Raw genomic sequence first — 19,335 nt, forward strand, 5'->3', positions numbered from 1 at the left:
TCAAGTATCTCAGAGTCTTGTTCAAGAGTGAGGCTTAAATAGAGCTCGAGATCGACAGTATGTTATTTCACTTTTTATTTTACAACCATGATGTTTTTCCTTCACTCAACTGGTGGTTTTTGTTTGAATCCACTACATTAACCACGTATTTACTGCGACCGAAGTGGATCATAATAGTTTGACGCGCTGGGCTACCTAGTGTGTTAGAAAATGGCGCCAAGCGCTTTTGACCAAGCGTCAAGAGTGTGACGAGCTGAGAACGAGAGGAATGTGGGTTGAGATTAACGTCAGAAAAATTGATTTTCTGGACAAAATTGGTAATAAATGTTGAGCTTTTGACGGTACTGTGAGACATTTCTGTAATCGTACTTAAAATTAGATTGCTGTAGTGTATTGCACACAATAATACCATCTTTTTTTTTTCATAGAATTAAAGATTAAGTCTCTAAATCCAATCCATAACAGGCCAAATCATTTGATGTTTCTGAATGGTGTCTTCCCATCTCGTTTCTTGCCGGCGGCCGAGATGCCAGTACAGATGGACTGAATCGCGACGAGGCCAACAGCAGTGTCTGTGGAGCTAAACTCCTGGTAGATTGTGCCAGCGCACAACCGCACCACGTTGGGGCCTGGCCGCTGTGTCGCTTGAGTCCTGGCAGAGAGAACAGGGCCCCACTTGTTTGGCAGAGGCATGTTGACAGGAAACATAATGCATTCACATGATAATGAGCCAGTGAATACATGTCCCTCGCACTGCCCCGCTCTCTCCCCCTCCCTTAAATACAGCACACGTCGTTTCACGGATAGGGAGCAAAACACACACACTTTTCTACTGTACGCTGACACAAACACACACACACACACGTAGTCACAGAAACATGCACGCACAATCACAAACCCCTCAGTGTCTGGTGCGGAACGGCCTGATCGCTGGTCTCATCACCAAGGAGACCGGCACTAAGCGGGCGCCTGGCAGAGACAGACTGGCATTTAGCATTTAGGACCCCACAAAGCTTTCAGACAGAGTATGCAGGCCTTTTTCAATGAAGAGAGGGAGGCAAAGAGAGAGATTAGTCACGTGGTCGTGCAGAGAAATAGAGAAAAGAGGGGGAATGAAATACTGTTTGACAGTCACATTAAAGAGCAGAATGATGAAGGGAAAGATTGGGGAGCAGAGACCAGGATCGCAGCAGATAGAAGACGCAGGGAAAATAATATAAGACGGTGGCTAGGAGGCGGAAAAGCAGGCAGGTGGAGAGAAAAATCTCTTCTGTTATATTCTGACAAGTGGTGTACAGCGCTGACTAAATAACTGCTGAGAGTGATGTTTCTAATTAACATAAAACACCTCTGAGCGTTAAGAGGCGCATGTGTGATTTCAGCTGACGTCACCAACGAAGGAAGCTATTAATACTTGTGCCCACCTGAGTCTCCACCAGGCTAGGGTGAGAAAATGCAGTGCAAATGAACGGTAAAAATAAAGTTTCTTTCTTTTTTTTTTTTCTCATATTCATTCACAACTCCCCAAGCTGGGAATAATGAAAGGAAATGAAAAGAGGGGAAATCAAGCATTTGGCTTGTCTAGAGCCCTCTGCCCTCTGAACCGAAAGCGGAAGATCAAGGGATGGCACGGAGAGAACAAGTGTTAAATGGTTTAAGAGAGACGGATTTAGACTATGGTGAGTTCCAGATGTTTTTGGAGTTGGAGAGGAGAGGACAGATGACTTAAAACCACAGTAAAACGGAAGCAGAGAGCAAATTAATCGTGTGGCAAATTGAACAGATAACCGCAAAAGTGTACGATGTCAAAACAGCCTTTCTACTGAACTTACTGTTTTGTAAAATGTTCACTGACAACATATCTTATTTGTTTTCCCACAGTCTGCTCTTACAATATAAGCACTTAGGTTAGGGAAAGATCTTAATCTGGGTTCAATATTTGAAAAAAGTCAAAAAGTGTCCTGAAGCACGAGACACGTTTACTGTAGTAATATTTAACCAAATCCACGATCTTTCCCTAACCTTAGAGCGTAACACTTCCCAGTCAAAACATATCATTCCTAGAACCTGCATGTCCACTCACCCTGCACTGTCGGAGGGACCTCTTCACCCATCCCGAGTCCTGCATCTCCTCACTCACTCTCAGGTTCTCAGGTCTGTCATCCTCTGACCAATTGTTAAACCAGGTGTGAAATCTGTCTGTGTGGCTGATTTGTTCTCTCAGCTTCATGCTCACCCGTCTATCAGCCAACTGGTCTCCAGTTATTCTCACACTCACGTTCCTTATGAGTTTAGCTCTCATTCTCAGTGTCTGCGATGCTTTGATAACCGGCTGTGGAACACTGTATCATCTCTGCCTCATCTCATCTGCACGGCCATATTCATTTTTCATTGTAATTCAAACAAGGATTAATTAAATTTAGAATAAAAAAAGTGTGCGTGGCGGTGGTGTAATCCATTAGAGTGGCTGCTTCCTCTCTTCAGTTCAACCTGGATTCATGATCTTTTATCTAAGCAGTGTTTTATTATAACAATGGTGAATAGCGTCTCATGTAGCATCTGATGGCGGTCTCCATGAGCACTCCTATTCCTCGTTTTAACAAAGAGTATTTTTTTTTCCCCATTGTGCTCTAATTTACAACACATCTCCACGTCTCCCTCATCACCCAGTGGTACAGTAATAAAGACACGCTCTCCCCCCGTCTCACACCCACTCTTAAAGCATTACATACCCTATTCTGCTTAATTACAATGCACAATAGAGGGACAGCCACGCATTCGAACCTGGCCATTGGAGAGCCCCCCAACATTGTCCAATGTTGATAAAGCGCCCTCAAGCCGAGTACAATAGAGTCACTGATCAGCTCATGTCATCGTTAAAAACCCTGCGTTTCATCTCACAGCTTTAATTACGGCAAAATGTCAACCGTTTACAGGCCAGAGAAGATGGATTGCTTGATATTCTGCCATTGATTATGAGAAATGTTTATGAAGCCTTAGAATGCAACTCTCCGTGAGAATACTCTGTCCTGCTCCCTCTGACTGAGCTCAGCCCTTTCCCCACCCTGCGGTTTCTGTGTTTATCAATATTATAAAGTACAGTTCGATCATCTCAGCGCCACTCTGCCATCTTTACTGACATCGCATCACTTTGGAGCAATTACAGTGAACTGTAATTGCACATCATTGTTGCTTTGCCATAATTACAGTTGTGATAGTGCACAGGGAGAAAACGACTTAATAGTCTCTGGCTAATTACCCCAATTGACTAGATGGTGGCAAATTGGATTGTTTGACATTGTATGGATGTGTACATCTTGCATGGGTGCATGTGTGCACATGTGTGCGTGGGTACGTTGTATATGGGAACAGACGACAACAAGAAAATAACCACAGGAGACTATTTTTTGGAACAGCAGGACAAAAGCATACCATCACCGTTTTCAACCACCTTGATCTCTGGCACAGCACACATCTATTTAGAATCACTCCTAATGACTTTCCATTTGTTCTCCGTGTGTTAATAATTAATGAGCTATATAATCTCTTCTTGGACAGACTTTCAATTAACTGATTATTTCAAGAGTGAACTACGCTAACCATTTAAACCACCACTAAAATCTGTTTTAAGAGCAATCTTATAAAAGCAGTGAATGATTTAAAGATTCTAAATCTGATTTAAAAAAAGAAAAGGCGCGGGTGTGCCGCAAGGTTCATTCCTAGGCCCATTGCTAATTTCTATTTATATGTTACATGTTGGTGAAGTTACAAAATGATATCCATAATCATGACTTCATTTTTGACAGCTTTGCCAATTATACCCAAATCTGTATTCTAGAGCCCTGGAAAAACAGTTTTGCAATGAAACAAAATTGCATTCTCTGCATGTTTCATCAACATTCACACATTCCCATGCCATGTTTTCCAGACTACCAATCAACAGTAGCAAAATCATTTAACTCAAACATTTAACTCAAAAAGCAGCTTCAAGAATATTCAATCAAATCAGAATGTGGTCACACTGCACACATTCTGACCTCCCTTCACTGGCTTCTAGTTTGCACTAGATGTGATTTCAAATACTGCAGCTTCTGCTAGCCTATAAATAGCAAACAAGCTCACACAATCATATTTATCTGATCTCACCATCCCGTATGTACCCTGTCACGCCTTCCGATCACAGGGTGCTGGCTGGCACACTGTCACCGACAATCAAGAAGAAATTAGCGGGCAGTGGAGCGTTTCCTACCGGGCTACATATCTTTAGAACCGCCATCCACTCGGGAAGATTAACTTGTGTAAATCTTCAAATCCAAACCGCTGTTTATCTTGGGAAAGAAACACGATCGTATTTTACTTTGATTTAAAGAGTAGCACACAGAGTCAGGCTTCAAGTGTGTTTGTCTCTCTGCTTGTCCAGACACCATCATGTACGGCGGTTTTACAGTACCTGACTGTGGATGCAAAGTCCTTTAAGAGATTCTTAAGGTGTTGAACACTGCACAGACACGCAAGTACTTTAACACAGCAGGCATCTCCTTCACACATCTCCAAGTGGATTTTGATGGAGGAAATGTCCTGACAAAAATGGTGAACAACTGCACTGTGTAAAAGGTAAAAAGAAACACAACTACATTGATATATACAGTAGTTTGAATGGTGTTAAATACAATAAAGAGAGGCTCATGTGTATACCATACATGTGTTTGCACGCGAGGTATTGCTCTTGTGTCACTGAACTGATCAAATAAAGCCAAAGCTATCTATAAGCCAGGGTCACAGACCAAATGACAGACATAATCTGCAGCAAAGCCCGTCTTAGCAGATGATTTGGGCCTTGGCTCAATAGTTTACACATTGTTCCATATTCACAAATCACCTCTTAGTGGACAAGCTGGCTACGGATCAGCAGCCGCGGCTCATCAGAGGAGGCAAGTGAGCAAGTCACAGCCTCCCCAGTCATATAGAGGCAACAAGGTTTTAATTTGGTGATAATACAATTACAGCAGAGGGAAATATATGAAAAGCAGAAGAGGAGGCTGCATGTGAACGCAATAAATGAAAAGGTTGCATTTATGAACTTCACATCACCTCACTTTCTCTTTTAAGTGAAGTCACAAGGACACCCATGTGGCCTATTTCTCTTGATATGTCAGCTAATGCTTAGGTGAATCATTTAAATGATCATGTTCCATCATACAAGCACTGTATATGATTATTATTCCAGCTGAGAAAGTAACTGTATATGGTTTGTACACTATATACTACACTCTACACTGTCCATGTTGATTTCGCCATTCAACTGTAATGTTAGAGATTCAAATAAAAAGCAAGTTAAGGGTTTTGAAGGCTTCTTAAGTCTGGGTTCATCTCGAGGTGAGTACCTTTAATTACAGGAAACTGTATCATATGATTGTCATGACAACAGTCAGTGTCAATGTATTTCTCCAAAGTTGGTTTCCTGAATAGAGCGCTTCTGTGTCTCCACCCTAAGCCCTCCCCTCACTCCATGTCATCTGGGACAAACGTGCATGGACGGACGTTCCATTATTGTGTTACGCTTATTTAAAGCTCCTCCAATAGCTGGGATCTACTTAAAAGGCTTTTTGTAGGATAGTGGACAAATAGGACACAAACACACACAGTGTGTGTCAGTGGGGTCTGTGACAACACTACTATCTGGCATTATCAGTTAAGTCCGTGCAATATCCTCGTGATATGAATGCGTGTGGGAGGGTGGGGTGAAGGTTCTTTGTGTGTGTGTGTGTGTGTGTGTGTGTGTGTTTGTGTGTGTGTGTGTGCCAGTATGTGTGGGTGGGTAGGTACATCCTTAACATGTGTGTTTGTGTGTGGAAATTTGGCCTTTTCACATTCTGGCAGAACTATCTAGGGCCGAGTGGATTTGCAAATTGAGCACATTACAAAATACAAAAGCAGTGTGCAGCGTACTGGACAGTGTTTCCCTGCCCCCACCACCAGTCTCCAGGCTGTCAGGGAGGGCAACCAGATAAGGCAGTAGAGGCATGGATTAAGAGTTGAAGGGGCACAGCAGCATATGGTGCCCCCTGATATCAATGCCCCTGCTATCCTTGTTAGACTAACGCCGCCTACGTGGTCGCCACGAGAAGCAGGTCTCACGTGATGGGAGGAAACAGTGCTCATCTTATCATTTTTATCCAACCATTAACTTTAAGAGTGCCCTCAACAAGGCTTAGTGGCCAAAGTTAAACCGACGTGTGAAACATAAGTATATAAATAACAGTTTAAAAAGACAACTTATTATGCAAAACTGTGAGTAAGTCTGAAGATGAAAGGTGTTTTTGCCTCAGGTGTCTCCGTTTGTGCGTGAGCATGTCCCACACTTGTGCACACAAATGGGCAAATGAGATGCGTCTGTGCTCGCGTGGGCATGTGCATGTATTGCAAACGTACTGTATGTCTATGAGATTAGTTTGCAAGGGCATCTGAATGTCTGTGTATGTGTGCACGCAACTGGGCAACTGTGCGTTCCCCAGTTTGTCAAAGTCCCACCTGTGCCCCCTCCTGTTCTATTGGATATAAAAGCAGCGATGTTAAGGTGAAGTCTGCTGTAACAATGCACAGATGGGATCTCTCGTGCTAGCCTCTCTCTCTCTCTCTCTCTCTCTCTCTCGCTCTCTCTGTCTCTTTCTCTCTCCCTGTACGCCTTAATGCGCCATTGTTCCTGGCTGTTCACATGCATCAGATTTGACATGCTCATTCGTTGTCTGCGAGCACAGAACAAGCGGGGACCACTTTTCAGTCTCAACCTCATCCCTGGAAAGTCATTTGTGTGTGGGCAGAGTGTGTTGGAGGACGAAGAAAAAGAGTCAGAGAGAGAGAGAGAGAGAGAGAGAGAGAGAGAGAGTGTGAGAGAGAGCGAGGCACAGAGGGTGAAAAAGAGACACAGCGAAAGAGTGGAATTGGAAAACCGAGTGACGTAAAGGGAAGCAAAACACAAATATAGGGATGAGTGAGGTTGGAGGGAAATGTAGAAGGATTCAAGAGAGAAAGGGAGGAAGGTGGACTTGTATTCTGAAGGATTGAGACCTGAGAGAGAGAGAGAGAGAGAGAGCAGAAGACACAAGTGAGAGAGTATGGCTGTGGGGCGCTGTGCCAAAGAGGGACTTATAATGAAACTGCTGAGAACTGATGCACAACCTTTTCCTAAAGGGAGCGACTCAGGCAGTTAACACACATTTACTGAGAGCCAAAGTGTGTCACACCAAGAGCTCGCCTTCCACTCCTGCAGGGAGATCTCATTTCTGAGTCCCAACTAACCAGAGAGTAACGCTGTACTGTGGTGCTGACCCAACATTAGGAGCAATAGGCTATGAGGGATTAGCTGCACACACACTATAGTTGGCTTTGTTGGAATTTGTGTTTTTGTTGTCCAGACATTTGACTTTGAAAGATCATTTTCAGTTTGTTATAACTTGGGTGTCATTGTAGTTTCTTACCGTCCTTCCTATCGGTGATAATATCATATACTCATCAAAACATTGCCTTTTTTGTCTTCCATACAACAAACCTGTGAGTTTGTTTTCTTTTGTTTTTCCCTAAAACTGCTCCATTGAGGACTTACTTAATCAGCTTCAGCTCTGTCTGTATTTCTTGTTAATAGATTTTGAGAGTGGAGACATTGAGCTAGATTAAAAGAGAAAAAGCACTGCCTTACCCCCCCCCCCCCCCCCCCCCAGCAGCCAGTTTATGAATTACCTATGGCTGTGAAAAGCCCTGGGCATATTTAATGCAGGAGAATCTGTCCCCTTTTTCACTTTGTTCCCCTCTGTTCTCTTCAGTATTCTGCATTTTCCCTCCATTAGCAGACGTGAGCGTCAGGACGACAGGCAGAGGGTTTCAAATTCAACTCATCTGCTCACCCTGATCACATGGATACACCGAGCTTAACATGTTGCTGCCAGAGGGATGCAAACGTGATTCAGGAAATGTACACTGACACAAAGAAAGGAATGTATATACAGAAGCAAATGCTGACTAGTTCTCCGTCTTTTTTGAAACAACGTCACGTCGGTGACCTCTGACCCTCAGAAGCTTTTAAAAACTCAACGGAGAGAAGTCATTGCTGTAGGTGCTCTCAACCAGGCAGCTAACAGCTAAAGGTAGCCATTACAGAAGAGCGCAAACAACCCATTCTGTGGGACACTGAGCAATTTACAAAATTACATTCCTCGTATGAAATTATCCACAGTGTATTTTTAGAGCCTGCACAATGATCCGGTCAAGACAACTGAATGGACCGCCATGCAGACAAAGCAGGTCATCTGCATTATCTCTCAGTTTGACACAAGCGAGTTGAGCTGCCGGGTTCATCAAGTGCTGTAAGGTCATTTAGTCGTTGTGTGGATCAATTAACAATCAATTTCAAATTAAGGATGCGAGGCCACAGTACTCCAGGGAGTACAGTTGAAAATACACATATATAGTCCTTGCTTCAGGACTCGCTCGTGTCCGAAAACTGAAGCCACCCGTCGTTCCTCACGGCCTGCTGTAAATCCAGCTCCCACTCTCCTCTCATTCTGTTTGTCTCCCTCACCGTCATGATCCACCCTTTTGGATCACAAGCACACCTGACCTACAGACTACAGGTTCCTTTATCATGTTTTTGTCTTAGTCTAAAATGAAATATTGTTTAAATCTCTTTAAATCTTGTGTGGTCTTCTTCTCTCTTTATCGAGCTCACTGAGCCGGGGATGTTCCCTACATGATTCATCAAATTACTTAATTTGCCCCATTGACAATTTACCTAATCCATTGTAGAACTGATTTTATTTAGCCTATCACAGTTTTATTTATATGTTGCTATACTTCTGATTTTGGGATGGAAACACAATGTTGATATTTTTAACATACATGTTTTCTCATGATATTGTTTAGATAAATAAATAAATAAAAATAAGAAAGTAAGAGCAAATGTCCGTAGGTAACCTGAGAACATGATTTCATAACTTTCAGGGAATAAATATGCAATTATAGGAAACAAATTAAGTAATGTGAGGGTATGAATTACTAATTTGGGATAATAATTAATAAAAAAAAAACATGTAGTCGATACCCTCTTGGCTTTAAACAATTTTTTTAAGTTTTTGAAAGATTTCCAATTTATTTCCAAAAGGTTTGACTGACCAAGTCAAAATACTATTCACTCTATATGCACAAAAAAGAACAGGACGTTTCCTTTCATCCTAACACTAAACTCACTGGAGACTGTGAATCTGCCTCATAAGACAAACTGAGAAGCTGATGACTCCTGATTGGGTGATCAAACTGATGAGGTCATTACAGTCCGGGGGAAACCTTGATCCTTTGGGATCCACAGTCATTTATTTGTCTGGGGAATATGAGGTCCCAGACGCACACACAAACACACACACACACACACACACACACACACACACACACACACACACACACACACACACACTGCCCGTTAGCACACACTTGTGGGAATAATGTGTGCACAGGAGCATTTCCTTCGCCATTGATCTGCGCTCATAATGGCCTACAATGATAAACACAGCAACTATTCTTATTAACACTAGAGATCAACTTACCGACCCTCTGGCACACTATGAACTTAATGGTTTTATTTTGTCAAACACAAGTCAGTGAACGTAACCCTTTCATTGTTACCGACGTGAGAGTGAGCAGGTGCCAGCAGCATTGAGGATCAAAGTATGAATAGGAGCTTTAGTCAGATGCTGGCACATACATATTTTGGGTTGAATGTTATTAATGTTGGAAACAGGTTTAAATTGTTAACGTTTTCTGATATGGATGTAATATTGCGAAGGATCTTGTGCGTCGAAACAATAATTATTCTGTTAGAATGTAGTCTGTGGAAAACCCCAACGTGTGACTGTAATTTATGGTGCGATAGATAGATAGAGTAAACTTTAATGTCCAAAATTTGTCTTGGGTGCCAATGTCCCCTCAGGAGGTCTGACTCACACTCATGACTTTGCTCGGATTCTCGGGATGAAAGAGACTTTCTTTTCACTCCCTTTGTTCATTCTGAGCCTTTGGGACAACCCTTAACAGTAAGTAACTGTTATACATGAATTTGTTATGCACGCAAGCAGAAAACTAAAACTCATTGATAGTTAGAGAGTTTGAACATCTGTAACAGCTTTTTTTTTACAAAACTCTATTATACTCTATTATCTTAATGTTACATCTGCACGTACCAAATGACTGCTGAGCTCCTGATGTAATGGAGGAGTCCTGTCAGCAAAGGTCCTGTCAAACCTCAAGAGCCAGCGAAGCAAAACTGCTCATTTCAAGGAGAGTATCTTCAGGGTGCCACGACAGGAGGAAGACATCCGCTTTAAATATGTATAAGCCCAGGGCTCTTGTCACACACACACACACACACTCACACACTCACTCGAAAGGTAAATCAATTTAAAGATGGTTTCAACCGAATGGTGCAATCTGTCACAGTCTGTAATGGACCAAAATACTGTTTTATATGCATTAAGCATGTAGATTAAGTTATGCTCGGTGGTCTTGTCAACAGACTGTATAAAAGAAATGGACGAAGCCACCGTGACATCGCCCGTTGGTTTGTGGACTACCGTTTTATGAAGCCTCAAGTTTGGCATTTTGCCCGTCGCATCTTGTTGTTTTGGAGCCAGAGGTGAGCATATTTGGAGGAGACGTCATAGCATAACCTGCTTTAAGGTCTGTTTCACTCTAAAGGGACGATAATGTACTAAAAGGCTTCTCTACAGACAGAATTTATTTTTTGCAACCAGAGGAGTCGCCCCCTGATGGCCATTAGAAGAAATGCAAGTTGTAAGCACTTCAGCTTTCACTTCTTTTATACAGTCTATCGTCTTGCAATGGACTTCCCTCCTGCACCACACATACAAAGCATTGTTGGGGGACTGCAGTGATTCATTTTGCATGCTTGAGTTATAAAGTGTTGGTGTTGCCTTTTCCAGGTTCTGAACTAACATCAGGTTTCATAATAGCGCTATTATCACACTTCCTCCATAGAGAACTTAACTTACCGCTCAGGGCAATTATCTCTTTGTGGCTCCAACATACTGAGATAAATCTGCGTATTGCAGTACTGCAGCACACATCTTTACTGTAACTGTTTTTGATTCGCTGCTGAAAATGTAAAATAAAAGTTGAAACCTCTGCACAGAGTGCTGCAGCAGTGACACTTTGTTCATCTAAAATGAATGAATTTTCACTAAAAAGCAAAGTGTTTGCCACTTTAAGTGTTACAGATGACTAACCTGGATCTGAAACAGGTTTGACACGCATACTACCTGTCCATGGATCTGCTGCTGTTTTGATAAGCAGCCCTCTGCTTCCTTTTTTTTTAAATCATTTAACCCAAATGCAGTTAAAAACATAGCTGATAACATTTCAGCTCCAACAAGCATCGCCCTGCTCCCCACACACTCGTGATCCACTCATGCTTCCCTCGTTTGCAACTCTTGATTAAAAAGGTACAACCAACCCCAAAACCTCAAAGCCCCAAACCTCTGTGAACTGACCACATCAGATGTTTGCTTCAGATGCTTGGCCAACTGCCGTGCAGCAGCCTGTGGACTCTTTGGGGCCTAGTTTAATGTGTGCTTAAGAGACCGTGGGACCGGGCGAACGCTGCGCTCTCCTCCTCCAAATATCTGCCCATCATTTATTCATTCACACTCCCAGGATGGCCGCTGCCGCCATCATCTGAGGAGCCCGTCGTCTGAAGTCGTCTGTCGCTCAAACATACACACGCACATGCACTTTGCAAGCGGTCCCAGGGGTCTTTTAATTTTTTTTTGAGGAGCTATTTTTAGAGAGAGAAATAATCGAGGTGGAAAGTTCCATCTGTCCAACACTCTTGTTCCAGCTGCTCCTTTTTAGCAGCAGGCGGAAAGAGGAGGGGGAAAAAAATAAAACGCTACTTATCAGATAAAACTGACACAGACGGGATTTTCCATCACATGCATTCTGCATTAGCAGGATTTTTAGACTGTGAGGCATGCTCTAAGTTGGATGCTAGGTGCATCACATCAAAACAACAACAACAACAACAACAACAACAACAACAAAAAACTGCAAGATCGCCGGGGGTTACGAGCTGAGCTGTGTAGCTCATCTCCACCTCCTTAACACTTCTTCTTATCTTTTCAAAGCTCTCGTCTGTTTCTCTCATCTGTCATTTGGCAATTGTTTAAAAGAAAAATAGAAACACAGTAAACATCATTTTGGTGATTTGCAGATTTATTATTTGACCGGCTTTACATTGTTGGATATAGTTATTGAATGTAGGTTTCGAAAGAACTTTTTTCAAATTTCCAAAAATTTTGCACAGCTTTTACCTCAACTGCCATCCTCACTGATACTGTGAACACATTGATTGAGATGTAATCAGCAAACTGAGCAAAGGAGACCATGTAAAACAACAATCAGACCTGGCATGCTATATCATTTCATACCGGGACTTTTAGCCGATCCACAAAGGTTAAGAAGCTCACACAGAAAGTGGAGAAGGGAGCTGGTCTAAGTTCAGCTTTGATGCAGACATGAATGCCCTGAATGTCAATGAGCTGGAAAGAAAAAAACATTCCATGTTGTCTTTTTTATTTATGCTTGAGTGCTCCTCGTCCTCCCCGGACTCTTCATTTCAAACATACAGAAGAGTGGGATTGAAGTCTGGAGGCTAATCCAAACATTTCACTGTATGCAAATCTGAAATGTTCTATATACACATATATATATATATATATATATATATATATATATATATATATATATATATATATATATATATATATATATATATATAGTATGCAGACAAGCAAAACAAACAGTCGTTGTTGAAGCGTTCAGAGCCACCACCTCTGCTTGAATTTAATTTACTAAAATTGATTGAACCTCCGGATCAGTCCTTGCAACACCCTTGAGGGTTGTTCTGTGAATCGTTAAATCGGGGCATCGTGGACAGAGCCGCTCTGTGTTGGTATCGCCATGGGGGTTCGTTGTGACAACAGCTGAACCAATCAGTTTATTAGCATAGAGCCTCCACTGTTTACTCTTTCAACTTCTACCAACTTCCTCCAAAGTGTTTTCAGCACTGCACATCTGAACGGCCCACGATTCCTTCACTGCGTAGCCGTAACATTTCTAAACGATACAATATTCATGTGTGACTGGGGAGGGTTGATGGCAGGAGAATGTCATGGCCTGTCCTCCAACTGATGGTGAGAGTACGCGTACAAGCTTGGCCGTGGTTGACGCACGTCCGAGTCATTTATTTCTCTGACTTCCTCCTGTCATCGTTGCTCACGGTTTTCTACTTTTCAAAACTTTCCTCTTTTCACCTCCTTTTAACTGTTGAGTGCACGTCAGCTACAAACGCACAGGGCTGTGGCTCAGTGGGTAGAGCGGGTCGTACTTTTAAAGACACGGAGACGTGGTTCGATCTCCAGCTTCTACCGTCCGCATGTCAAAGTGTCCTTGAGCAAGACACAGAAGCCCAGCGAGCTCCCCAGGAGCAGAAGCCCTCTGCTCCTAAAATACTTAGGATGCGGAGGTAAAGTGTTGTGTATGTAACTAAGTTGAAGTACTGTCTGCATTAAAGCAAAAAAAAACAACACTTTTTTTTGTCAAACAGATAGAGATTTTGTTAAAAATGAAACTTTTCCGGTCTCACTGTGCAATCACCAAAACAATCCGGTGTCCGCTAACACATTGAACAGATCAGATCAATCTAGTGACAATGTCTGACATGCAAAAAGTGGAGGTCAGTACACACAGCCAAAACAAGCGCCCACGATCAATACTGACTTTGCTGCATCAGAATGTATTTATAGAAACACTGGCAGCCGTCCACCAAGACGTAGAGGTACAGGAGGAAAACTGCCCAGCGGATGCAGAACAAGCAGGCTTGTTAATAGAGCTGCTAGAGAGCGCCGACATGCTGAGCAGAATGTTCTTTCTATATATGAGGTCATACAGTATATACTCGAACCTTCGCTCAGTACAAAGGCTGAGGAGTTTTGGGAATTGGATGGACATGTGAACGACTTGGGGAGGAAAATAAAAAGTGGCAATTGTTTATTTCAAACCGTTTTTTTTCCAGACAAAGAGTAAGACATGGTCGAATCAAATAAGCTTGTGTGCGTGTGTGTGTGTGTGTGTGTGTGTGTGTGTGTGTGTGTGTGTGTGTGTGTGTGTGCGTGGGTGTAACCCTGAGTGAAGCTGACAAGACACCATAAAACCACTCACTCCAGAGGTATACAGCTAAACAAGTGAGCAGCGGAGTGAAACACCTGGGCAATCAGGACTGAATTCAATCTCACACAGTTGTTCTGTCCAAATTGACATGTCAGGCTGACGCGCGTGTGTGTGTGTGTGTGTGTGTGTGTGTGTGTGTGTGTGTGTGTGTGTGTGTGTGTGTGTGTGTGTGTGTGTGTATGCGTGTGTTTGTGTGTGTGTGCATGCGTGGCTCAGTGGGAATGCTTTGTGTGTCCTGACATGGGGGTCTAAGGGGACTTGGTTGGCATTGTCTAGCATTTTTTCTGCTGTGCTTTGCCATTTCTCAAAATAATAAAGAAGTGTACACAATGTGAACATCTTTACTCATCAGCCTATTTACCTGAATACATTTTTAAAATGATGCTAATGTATTGTGCCATTGACCTTTTCTTTCATGGTAATTATTTTCTTGTACATTTTTTATTGTATTTCCCTGAACTACAGGAGATCTCTTACAGCATTCATAAAGAACTTATTTAACAAATGTCATCGACAAGACTTCAGTGTCTTACAACAAAGAGACACAAACGTGTGGAAAACTCCAATACCTGTGTTGTTGGATTACAAACAACACAACTAGACTAAGAAGGAAGATAGTGTCAACAAATTATAAAGTGACACACACACACACACACACACACACACACACACACACACACACACACAATTCCCCACAGGATAGGGGGATATTGTGCTTTTCCTTTGGGGTTTTCCCCTCCTGCGCTGCCTGGTCTCCATACTTCTCTGATACCCTCCACCGTCTCTCACTGTGCCACTGTTTTCATGTTTCTTTTTTTCATTCATCTATTTTAAAAGCAGTACTTTTACTCCTTATGTCGTGTAAGACGCGCAAAGCGATATCAGGCACGGCATGGCGCATTACGGATAAGACGTGCACAATCAAAAGTGCTTTTGGGAGAGATGATACGACTTACCGGGCAAAAGTCATCCTAAATCGGTGCTTTAGTTTTTGTGGAAATGCCGGGGATTTGTCTGCCTGATCCAAACATACAGTATTAAGGAGCAGGGGGGGATCAAAAGGACGTGGCACGCGCTCTCGGAATGGAGAGGTTGAGCTCATGGCACAATTTAATTCCAAATACATCTGTTTTTGCAGTACTGATGCAGATGCATTGTAGACAGAAAATATGCAAGTCCTTTGGAATATTGTCCCTATAACGTGTTATTGTTTTTGTGATAATCTATATTTCTATTATCATAACTATTATGTGTATGAACGCCCTGTGTACGGGGCGCATCGTGCTCGCAGTTGAGGATATAGCTACACAAGTTTCCAAGTGTCACAAAACTTACCCTCCATGCAGAAAATGACCATCCAGGCTATCCATAGGTCCGAGTTATGAAACTTCACCATGGCTCGTAACTGTTCAGCGACTGCTTCTCAGTTTGAACCCAGCGCCTCCGTCTTGGTCAAATCTCAGCTCCGCTCAGAGTTTCCTTGAAGATAAGTAACTGTTCCTCCTGACGGCGTGAGACATGAAAGCGGTCCGGGTTGGGGTTTTTTACGCAGCGCACACCAGCAACATTCCCCGAAAACAACGTGAAATGTTCAGAATGAGTGGTACAAATAACGCAGAGAGCATTTCTATCCAGCGGGCACTCGTCGCTCCTTCGGGCGCTTTTCACTCCTCCTTTCCTCCCGTTCTTTGGTCGCTGCTGGTCACTCCAAGACTATTTTCTTTCACAGACCTCTCCAGTCAATTTGCGCACGCTTGGGGGAAACGCAACGTCCACCTGCTGGTGAACAACAATACGCCGACAGTCCCTGAAAGTGACTTACAAACAGATCAGAAACTGGCGCTCATCCCGTCCGCTAGGCGAGTCTCTCCAACGCGTCTTGTTGCGCTCCATGGTTTCTCGTCTGTTGTGCTGCGGCTGAGCAGACCTGGGAGCAAATTAAACGGCATTAGAAACTATGCAACTTCCTGTTGATTTTTATTTCAAAATAAAACACCCGAGGCGGTTTTGTCGTGAGGTGGATAAAGGAAGGGGGACAGTAACGGCGTTACTGCGCTCTGAAACCTTGCGCGCCGCCACGACGGCTTTTTACTGCGCCCGAGCCAAGTGTCGGGCACAGTGCGCCTGCGCCGTGCGCTGAACCCAGCGTCGAGCGCAGACCGTCAGTCAGGGTTGAACCACTTCGCTCCTCTACCTGCGTGCTCCCCACACTTTCAAAAAGAAAAACAAAATGTTGTTAAATTATTTTGTGAAGTCAGAACAAGTTGTACACAAAACACTCTCTGAACCAACAACTCAGCAAAATGTCTCCACTGAAGACCGGAGGGATCCATTATAGTCAGCCAGGATTCGTCTAAGCAAATAGGGCTACAGTAAATGACTGTGAAAAACACACCTGAACTAAGTGTGCTTTTATTTTGTAGTTAAACTCTACCTGGGTTCCTGTTTTAGGCGGTGTGTCTGTGCGGCGTGACTGCGCTCACCAGCGGATGATTAAGACGAGCTCGAGCCCGACTGTTGCTGGGAGACCGCTGACGCCAGACGTGCGAGAGAGAGAGAGAGAGAGAGAGAGAGAGAGAGAGAGAGAGAGAGAGAGAGAGAGAGAGAGAGAGAGAGAGAGAGAGAGAGAGAGAGAGAGAGAGAGAGAGAGATAGGGGGGAGACGTTCGTGCCCTCCTGCGATTCCAGGACGAACAATGGAATATAATTCTTTATATAGTGACTCCAGTACTACAGTAAATAATAAGTAGGCTACAATAGAGAATCAATAATAGAATATAATTACACACACGACTGCATATAGTTCTAAAAAAAAAATACTATTTTCTGCCATAACGATACTGGAATAATCAGCCTCTTTGATGATCGTTGCTATATTAGGCCCTACATTCTGAGTCATTTTCAGAATCTGTAATATAAATATCAGTGCAGTGTCACTGCAACACTGGTGAGTGCTTCACTCAATCCAAGTATGTCACACATCAGAGGCAACAAGAGAAACACAAGACGAACTGCATAGGAAGAGGCATCTCTTTGTGTGTGAATGTGTGTGTTGTGGTCTTAATGAATCAAATCATTGCATGTGATTTTGTAGCAAAGCTGTGACTGGACTATGTCTGGTTGCTGCACAGGTTATTAACTAGATCAAAATGGGTTTTTTCTTTTTCTTCTCCAATTACTTTTTTAGGCTTTTGGAAAGGGACGATGAAAGGCAAAGACATGATGGGGGCAGTGCCCTACATCAATCCCTCCATTCTTTCTTCTGCCCTGAAGCTGTGCGCAGAAACTCACAAACGTTTAGCTGTCGTCGTAGACAATTAAGGTAAACGTTAGATGATCTTGAGGATGCCCCGGGGCCTTCACATCCCCACGGTCTTCATCTTTCACTCACTTTATTTTTGTGCCCGAGATTTTTACTTTTCTCACATTCACCCTCAGCTCCCTCTGAGAAAAGGTCATACAGCTTCGGCGATATTGCATCCAAGCAAGTTGAAGGAAAACAACGTCCAATGCATCGGGTCAGATCTTAAATGATTCAAGCAGCATTCAGAGTTTGGTGCTACAATAGTCCTGATAACGCTTTTGAAAAAAAGATTGGCTGCAGGCAGCACAACATTTAAATCTGTAGTCATTTCTGAGTCAAAGACACTTTCTTTAAGGAAACATAATTGACATCTTGATTTCTGGGACACACACATGAGGTTTTGTTTGAGCCAAAAATGCACTGATGCATCCACTTCTCTTGGATTTTATAGCATATGTTGTCATTGTTTTTCATTTTTGGTGACACAATATATTGACTTTCTCTGATTTAGACTTTTACTTAGTCTATTTAGGGCTGTAATAACAAATGTTTTCATCATCGTTTATGCTGCTTTTTAGCTATTGATTAGTGTCCTGATTAGTTATTTTGTTTATCAAATGTCAAAAAAACATTTAAACACCAAAAGTTACGTCTTTATTTTCCATGTTATCTTTGACCAATAGTCCAAAACCCCGAAATAATCACTTCATATCACAAAGGGCTAAGGCAAAGAAAAGATGCAAATGACGCTTGATAAGCTGGAAGGAACCAGGATGTAGAAAAAAAACACTAAAATGATGAATCAAATATCAAAACAGTTAAGATTACTTATCAGTCAATCAGCTAATCATGTCAGCTCTAGTTCCGTTTGTGCCAAAACTCTGTGGTGTTATGTGCCGCGGTGTCGTGTCTTGTGTTGTCTCCCTCCCCGGACTCGCTGCTCCAGTGACTGATTGTATGCAGCTGATTTCAATCAATCACTCATCAGGGTCCGGAGAGCTGGAGAGGGCTACTGACGGGAACACGTGGGCCGGTACGCTGATGCCTGTCTCCATTGCAGACTTCAGCCGGGCAACAGTAAGGCAATATGTAAGAAGGGTGAAAAACATGCCCTTCTGAAAACCTCATACATACTGATGTCTCCCTAAAATGAAATAACGGTTTAAACATGATGGATGAATTGGGTTTCCTCAGCAGCCCCAGAAAGATGCACGCTTGATTTATTATTGATTCCTTTTTCAAACTGCTTCATTTTTCTTTGTTCTTCACCGCCGGAAAAGATTCAAAAGACCAGAAGGAGATCCTGTGAGCTAAATGTTGTAGTTCTCTTCTCCTGACACTCCTGGCCGGAGTTCATGACAGCTTGAATACTGCTGTCAGGTATGACGGGTTGTTTGGGGCTGCATGGTGTGTTTTGTTTGGGGCTGCATGGTGTGTTTTAGGAGTGGTATCAGCCATTGTTGACAGGCTTCACTTACTCTACAGTGCGTCCACTGCACTGATGGAATACAACTTTTACTCAAGCACTGTACTTCAGTACAATTTTGAAGTACTTGTTTTTTACTTCCATTTTACACTGCTTTATACTTCTTTTCCTATTGCACATCAGAGGGAAATATTACAATTGTCCTTTTTATAGACTAAAATTGCATCAACTCCTACAACCTTAAAATCAGTAATAGAAATAAAGTATATTTACACTGCAAAGGGACATTCTTCAGAACAGTAGCCTACTTGTACTTG

At 42.7% G+C, this 19,335-nt stretch overlaps 1 protein-coding gene across 1 annotated transcript in view; it reads right to left on the reverse strand.

Moving 5' to 3' along the window:
* The window catches only part of igsf11 (immunoglobulin superfamily member 11), a 92,207-nt gene extending 75,991 nt beyond the window's left edge, over positions 1–16,216 (reverse strand). Inside the window, exon 1 of the mRNA XM_068707024.1 lies at positions 15,625–16,216. Coding sequence (XP_068563125.1) covers positions 15,625–15,685 — 61 coding nt within the window. The 5' untranslated portion in view covers positions 15,686–16,216. The remainder of the gene's footprint in view (positions 1–15,624) is intronic.
* Between the last annotated feature and the right edge of the window lie 3,119 nt (positions 16,217–19,335).

The sequence above is a fragment of the Cebidichthys violaceus genome, unplaced genomic scaffold, assembly GCF_023349555.1.
Source record: "Cebidichthys violaceus isolate CVI_PGR_0920_01 unplaced genomic scaffold, fCebVio1.0.p SCAF_1, whole genome shotgun sequence".
NCBI lineage: Eukaryota > Metazoa > Chordata > Actinopteri > Perciformes > Stichaeidae > Cebidichthys > Cebidichthys violaceus.